Here is a 7,925-nt window from a genome sequence, read left to right as displayed (position 1 = left end):
CTGAGGGCAGAGGAGATCTGTATTGCAGCAGGCCTGCACCCATTGGTAGCTCATCTTCTCTAGGTGGGTGGGTGGCTTCCTGCTGGGTTTGGCAGGAGGCAGAGGAGCCTTCAGAGAGGAGGTGGCATTTGAGCCAGACTCTGCTGAAGGGAAGAGGGTGCTCTTGGGGAGGGGCTGAGGGCTGGAGGCAGGTACCAGCAGAGCTCAAGCTCACCAGGGGTTCCGGGGGGGACGCTGGTAGCTGCTGAGATAGGAAGCGAGGGTGGCTGGACTGTGAATGGCCTTTGGGTGGGCCTGATGGAGCCCCTGGACGTTACTTATCTTTAATTGGGGTTTGGAGCTTGGATCCATTTCGGCCTCTCCCACAAGCCCAAGAGGCTCCTGTAGAAAGTTCTGATGAGAAAAGTGACTCCCGGGGAAGTTAAGCTCCTTACCCAAGAGCAGTAGCAAGTTAGTGGTACAGCGAGGAGTCAAGCCCCAGCAGTCCCGTGCTGCATAAATAAACAAACAAACAAACAAATAAATAAGGGGTGAATGAACGCAAGGGTGAGTGAATGAGTGAATGGGTGGATGAATGAAGGAGGAAAGAAAGAAACGAGACGGATGAGCAGGCAGAACTCCAAGGCCTTTAGAAAGACCCCAGTCCAGTGTTCCCATTGTACAGACAGAAAACTGAGACCAGGCAGGTGGCCGGCAGGAAAGGCCAAGGCTTCCAGGAAGGGCTGCGAGGCCGGGCCTCGGGCCTCCTGATGCCGACTCCCGGCTCTCTGCCACAGCCCCGAGCCATGATGAAGACCTTGTCCAGCGGGAACTGCACACTCAGTGTGCCCGCCAAGAACTCGTACCGCATGGTGGTGCTGGGCGCCTCGCGGGTGGGCAAGAGCTCCATCGTCTCTCGTTTCCTCAACGGCCGCTTCGAGGACCAGTACACGCCCACCATCGAGGACTTCCACCGGAAGGTCTACAACATTCGCGGCGACATGTACCAGCTGGACATCCTGGACACGTCTGGCAACCACCCCTTCCCTGCCATGCGCAGGCTCTCCATCCTCACAGGTGGGTGCCAGGGGTGGGCACAGGTGCTTGAGTATGTGAGCGTGTGTGCTCGGTACTTTACAGTTTGCAAGGCACTTGCCTATCTGAGATGAAGCTCACGACGAGCCCCCTTAGCACTGTGGGGGTCACAGAGGTGTTGCTGCTTCCCGAGCAAAGGATGGAGCCAGGTCCCCAGTTCCATTCTGTCTGACTCTGGATCGATTGCTCATGACTGCTGGCGCTGCCTTCCAGATCAGGAACTGTTAGACTCTGCATTGGGGCTTTACCTCCCCGGGGAACAGAGGGGCTGCTGCCTTCCTTCTGTGGGGGTGACCCAGCAGAGCTCCAGCGCCCGGGGTCAGTCTGTCGGGCTCTGATCTATGAACACTGCAGGGCTTTTCCACCTCTCAGAGAGGCAGGGGCCGGGCCCAGGCAGTGATCAGCCAGAGGGGCTGGTGGGGACCTGCGGATGCTGGGAACTCGGTAATAATCACAGTCACGGCCATGGCAATAGGTAACACTTAACAAGAGCTGTGTGCCTGGGCCTGTTTCTAGAGCTTGGCATGTATTTCTTTAATCCTCACAACTAACCTAGGAGACAGGTATTTGCCTCCATTTTACAAGTGGAGAAACTGAGGCCCAGAGAGGTTGAGTTACTCCAGGTGATAGCACAGCTGGTAAATGACAGTCTGGCTCTCATGCTTTACCACTGGGCTATCCTGTAGCCTCTTGGCCCAGCTGGGGGTGGCGGGGAGGGAGGAGATTGTGGGGGACTAAGGGGCCAGGTAGAGATGGGAGACTGGGCCATGATTTTCATCACTCAAGCAGTTTTGTGTGGTAGCTGAGGACAGGTCCAGAAACTGGTCTGCCTGGGTCCGAGTCCTGGTTCCACTGCTTCCTGGTTTTGTCCCTCTGAGCGAGTGATTTTATCTCTTTGTGCCTCAGTTTTCTCATCTGTAAGTTGGCACCACATGAGCACCCATTCCAAAGGTCTTTGTGAGAATTTAAATGAGTTAATATAGGAAAAGTGCTTGGTGATTGGAAGGTAAGTGCTCAAGAATTATGGGTCTTAAACCTACATTTGCAGTATGCCTGCCATGGGCTGTGCAGGCCCATTTCCTAAACCCTGCACCTGCCACTGCTGGGCGGCGATGAAGGGAAGGAATGAGCAAGTAACTGCCCAGCCATCACTAAAACAACCCCGCAAATCAAGATACTTCTACACCAAGAGACCCTAGCCATGCCCACCCCTCTCCCCACGGCCCGGTCAAGACTCCTCCCTGAGTGCCCTGGATAGACAGCTTCCTCTTCCGGCTGTCCTCACTGACCATCTGACCCAGATCACACTCAGACTGTCCCACCCCACATTTTGGAGAGGGAGTGTGTGGGCAGAAGGAGCCTGGGCTGACCTGGGTTCCAGTCCTGGCTCTACCACTTGACGGCTTAGATGTGTGACCGTAAGTCTGGATCTCAGTCTTCCCAGCTGCACAATGGACATAACCTGCTTCCTCCCAGGGTGGCTGCGAGAACTGCAGGAAATTGCGTGGGGGGCATTTCCAGGACTCGATGGAGATTGCAAGGATGTCTGCTCTCCTGGCCATGGGGAGGGGACTGGGTGCCCACCCACAGAAATAAGGCTAACGGAGGGAGAGAGTAGATGTGGAGAGGGACCACATGCGTATTTCCAAAGTTAATTTTTGATTACACAAATAACACACAAATACACCCTCCTCTAAACATACAGATAAGGCTAAAAAGCCCCCTTGCCCCATGCCCCCAACCGCAGACTCCTGCCCCCTCCCCCGAGGTAGCCACCCCATCAGTCTTCCAGGCCCCCCACGAACACTTTGACATTCACATTTGTGTCCCCATAACGGAGAGTATTTTCGTCTCATTTTTACGTGCACATATTCCAAGCACATCTGCCTGCTGCCTGCTTTTTTCACTCACCAGCCCGTGCCTCATTTTCCAACCTGGTGCTGGTACACAGCAAATTTTGAAAGCCATTAATTCTTTTTTTTTTTTTTTTTTAAATTTATTTATTTTTGACTGTGTTGGGTCTTCGTTTCTGTGCGAGGGCTTTCTCCAGTTGCGGCGAGCAGGGGCCACTCCTCATTGCGGTGCGCGGGCCTCTCACTATCGTGGCCTCTCCTGTTGCAGAGCACAGGCTCCAGACGCGCAGGCTCAGTAGTTGTGGCTCACGGGCCCAGTTGCTCCGCGGCATGTGGGATCCTCCCAGACCAGGGCTCGAACCCGTGTCCCCTGTATTGGCAGGCAGACTCTCAACCACTGCGCCACCAGGGAAGCCCCTGAAAGCCATTAATTCTGCCGCCAGCTCTCCTTCCAGCTGCCAGCCAGGCGTCTCTGAAGCTTGGCATCACAGCCTTTCACCTGGATATGTCAAGGCTGCAGAGCCCTCAGGGGCCCGGGATTTGCCTTAATGGGATGGGTTTGGCAGCCTAAACGGTTGCCAGGCCAGCGCTGCCTTGCAAGTGCCTTTCTAAATTGCCCACACCGTCCTCCATCCCGTCCCACCCCGTCCACACAACCAGCTTTATGAACACCCACTGTGCGCCGTGACGACATCTCCCTCTGCTCCAGAGAGCATCATTAGTCCTGAACGTGGCGTGTGCTATTCTGAGGGGGACAAATGGCGTGCCCCAGGGGTCCAGAGGAAGGAGGCAGCAGTGCTCCCAGAAGCTGGTATCACTTGATTCTCCTCTCGAGAACTTGGGCCAGTCCCGGGCACCTTTGAGCCTCGGTTTCTTATAAAACAGGGCTCTTAACATCTCCCCACAGGTTCTCAAGAGTTTAAGTCAAAGTGCAAAAGGTACTTTGAGTGTGAGACTGTGATCACTGTAGTGAGATGTGGAAATTGGGGTGGAGGTACCAGCCCTCTCTCAGCCTCCCCGCCTCCCTTGCCACCTCCCCATCATCCCTGTTTCAAAGACCTGCGCTGAGGGATGCAGCGAGTTGTAGCAGGGGTAGCGTGGGCCTGGGAGGCTAGTGTTCACTTGTTCATCCATGATTTATTCAAGAATCAGAGGACACCTGTGTGCGCCAGGACCAGCCAGGTGAGGACAGAATCGGGTGCACATCTCGGCCTGGCCACACCTGAGCTGTGTGATCTTGGGCTGGTTGTTCACCCTTTCTGAGCCCCAGTTGGCTCACCTATCACATGAAAGTAATGAAATCTCCCTCACAGATGTTCCGTGAGGAGTCAAGGGGGAACCCATGCGACTCTCACAGGTGCTTGTTCTCGGGTCTTTTGAGACCCGAGATCACTGAGCACGTGTCACTCTCCATTCATTATCTCATCAAACCTTCAAAAGCATCCTGCATGGGACAGATGGGGAAACTGAGGTTTAGAGAGGTGGTATGACCCGCTGAAGGCCGTGTGGCCAGTGGGTGGAGGGGGCAAGAGGTGAACCGAGGCCTGCCTGATGCCAACACTCTGCGTTCCAACTATGCATCGGGGGCTCTTCCAGGCCCTGGGGATGTGCGCTGAACAGCAAGACCCCTGCTCTTGTGGAAACTGTATTTCGTTTTTTTTTTTGCGGTACGCGGGCCTCTCACTACTGTGGCCTCTTCCGTTGCGGAACACAGGCTCCGGACGCGCAGGCTCAGCGGCCATGGCTCACGGGCCCAGCCGCTCTGCGGCATGTGGGATCTTCCTGGACTGGGGCACAAACCCGTGTTCCCTGCATCGGCAGGCGGACTCTCAACCACTGCGCCACCAGGGAAGCCCCTGTATTTCTTATTATTCTAACACAGTCCACACAAACTCACAAATCACTCACCCTGTCTCCAGCCCTGCCGGGAAATGTAGGGCTGATTCATTGTGTTTGAACCAGGCTGTGCCACGTATTAGCTCTGTGACAAGGGATTTAACCTTCTGGGCCTCAGTCTTCTGTTCTGGAAAATGGGGGGAATAATAGCAGTTCCCGGCTAGAGTCACTGTGAAGGTCAAGTCAGGGAGCAGGGAGGGGCGAGGGGGTGTGGTGCGGTCAGGAGGCGCCTGTGAACTCACCGCCTGGGGTTCCTCTCCCCACAGGCGACGTTTTCATCCTGGTGTTCAGTCTGGATAATCGGGAATCCTTTGACGAGGTCAAGCGCCTCCAGAAGCAGATCCTGGAGGTCAAGTCCTGCCTGAAGAACAAGACCAAGGAAGTGGCAGAGCTGCCCATGGTCATCTGCGGCAACAAGAACGACCACGGCGAGCTGTGCCGCCAGGTGCCCACCACCGAGGCCGAGCTGCTGGTGTCGGGCGACGGGAACTGTGCCTACTTCGAGGTGTCGGCCAAGAAGAACACCAACGTGGACGAGATGTTCTACGTGCTCTTCAGCATGGCCAAGCTGCCGCACGAGATGAGCCCCGCCCTGCACCGCAAGATCTCCGTGCAGTACGGGGACGCCTTCCACCCCAGGCCCTTCTGCATGCGCCGAGTCAAGGACATGGACGCCTACGGCATGGTCTCGCCCTTTGCCCGCCGCCCCAGCGTCAACAGTGACCTCAAATACATCAAGGCCAAGGTCCTCCGGGAGGGCCAGGCCCGCGAGCGGGACAAATGCACCATCCAGTGAGCAGGAGGGACGCTGGGGTGGGGCTTGGGCGGTGCCTTACGGTGGTGGGGGGCGTGGCCCCGGGTGCCCGCTGCCCGCATCTCCCCCCATGAGACCCCAACAGCAGTCACGTTCTAAGACCTTTGGCGCCAGACTGGAGGACCCCAGCCTCCAGCCTCTGTGCAGTCTCCTGCCTTCAACCACTTCCCTCTGATTCCTCCCTTCCACCACTCGCTCTTGGTTTCAGCTTCTCCGTGGGTTGGGAGGGGAATCCCTGCAGGACAAGAGGCAAGGTTGGGTGACATCTGAACTTATGCCAGGACCCAAGTCAGAGCTTGCTTGAGGGGCCAGAGGGGCCAGGACCCCTGCATCCGATGGAGACTCCTGGAACATCCCAGATGAAAATGATACCCAGAGCCAGCTGGGAGAGGGCTCCGCTGTCCTGGTGGAAGACCCAGCTTGGTTTAGGAGACAGCTGGGAATCTCCTCCCACCCCATCCTGAAACGCTTACCCTCTGGCTCAGCTGGTTCTATCCCCTGCCCCCCAACTTGGCCCTCAGCTGCCCCCGACATTGAGCCAGGGGTGTCTGTGTGTTCGAAGGAGGCGTGGCTACGTCGCCTGGCCCATGGCCATCTCTTGGACCGCCTTCCTCAGCCTCTTCTCCCAGGTTCCTCTCGTCTGCTAGTTGTGCTTTGTTGTTGCAGCTGTTACGTCGTGTTCCCAGTAGGAATGGAAATCGCTGTACTGTAAAAGCCTAGTGACCCCTCGTTAGCAAGGCCCCCCACCAGTTCAGATCCACTGCCTCCACTGGGGACGCCTTCGTCCCCCATTCCAGATGGGGTCTCTGTGACCTGTCTGCAGCTGGACGCTGCCCGCTACTGAGCACCACCGTTCACACTCACACAGGCGGGGCAGGCCTGCGGGGGCAGCTTCTCCTCTTGCCTCCATTTCCCAGGGGGGATGGCTGAGACTCACAGGGCAAAGTGACACGCCCCAGCTCCGCCTCCCGGCTAGTTCCGGACGCAGCTCCCCCTGGGACCGGGCTGTCCTCTACTGTGCTGGTTCCTCAAGCATTTATTGAGCGCCTGCTGGATGCTGGGTCCTGCTGGATGCTGGGTGAGCAATGCACTTTACGCCCCCGAGGCCAAGCCTCCCCGGCTCTGGCCACTTTCCCATCCCCCGCCTGGCCGCTGCCCACCCCTGCTGCCCTACTGTCTCTGTACACGCAGCTGTTGGCAGGCGTGGAAGAGCAGCTGGGAGCCAGAGCTGAGCCCGGGAGAGGCAGGTAGGAAGAGCTCCCAGTGGGCCTTTTCCTGGTGCCTGTGATTGGGTTGTGCTGGGTACCAGGCATGGTGGGATTTGAACCCGTGGACCAAAGGCTCTTAAAAAATACATTTTATACTTTAAACCTCCTTGAAACTATTGAAGTTCAGGGCCACAAGGAACCTCAGTGATCATCTAGTGAACCTGAGGCCCAGAGAGGGTAAGTAACTTGCTCCAGGTCACACAGCAAGCCTATGAGTGGCAGAAGCAGGGTTAGCTCTGGCATTCAGCACGCACCATGGTGTGCCCCTCTCTTGAGGCTCCCTCAGCTCCTGGGGCCTTCAGGGATTTGAGGTGTTGTCTCCCTGACCCTGTCCCTAAATCCGCCTTTGAGGGCTCCTGTAGATTCTGTGTACATTGTGCCCACGTATATACATGTACATACACATGAACACACAGACATAAACGTGCCCTGGCCTCAGCTCTGCACACTCCCACTCCACCCTGGCCCCTGCTGCTCAAGGCAGCCGCTCTGACCCTGCTTCTGTGCCCACACCTGGCCCCAGCTTGAACCCTCTAAGCAGACCGGGTACCTTGGCCAGGACAGGTGTGTGGCCTGGTCTCAGTCACACCTCTGCTTCCCCCTATCTCTGTGTACACTCTCAATTAAAGTGGGTTTGTTTCTAAGCCGTGTCCTTGACCGTGTGTATTTTCTGTATTTCCAAGGAGAGGTGTGGCTCTTCCTCCAACCAAAGCTGACCTTTCCCTCCCCAAATTGCACCTGCCTGGTACCCTTTCCCTGTGTGTCAGCACTGAGTCAGCCTTCGAGGTTAAGTACGTGGAGGGCGGGGTGGGGGGGGAATAAAACCCCACAATAAGGGGGAATCAAACCCCTGGCCCTCCTGGGCCCTCTGAGGGGTGTATGCTGAGTTGTTCATGTCCCTCTGGAGGAGTGGCCAGGTCAGACAGGAGCGGCCTCCCCGTGGACCATTAGCCCTTTGGGGTCACCATATGACCAAGTTCTGGGTGGCTTCCAGAACCACCCAGAGAACATTTGGCAATA

The 7,925-nt window shown here is 56.7% G+C and overlaps 1 protein-coding gene across 1 annotated transcript; it reads left to right on the top strand.

Annotated features, from left to right (window-relative positions):
• The first annotated feature begins 687 nt into the window (after nt 1-687).
• RASD2 (RASD family member 2) lies at nt 688-7,499 on the top strand. The gene is made up of 2 exons (XM_004315887.2): nt 688-1,056; nt 5,090-7,499. Exons 1-2 carry the CDS (start codon nt 750-752, stop codon nt 5,617-5,619), a joined length of 837 nt encoding a protein of 278 aa, XP_004315935.1. The 5' UTR covers nt 688-749; the 3' UTR covers nt 5,620-7,499.
• The last annotated feature ends 426 nt before the right edge of the window (nt 7,500-7,925 follow it).

This window comes from Tursiops truncatus, chromosome 11, assembly GCF_011762595.2.
Source record: "Tursiops truncatus isolate mTurTru1 chromosome 11, mTurTru1.mat.Y, whole genome shotgun sequence".
Classification (NCBI taxonomy): domain Eukaryota; kingdom Metazoa; phylum Chordata; class Mammalia; order Artiodactyla; family Delphinidae; genus Tursiops; species Tursiops truncatus.
The sequence above is the reverse complement of the archived record's forward strand: the minus strand, read 5'-3'. Positions and strand labels throughout refer to the sequence as shown.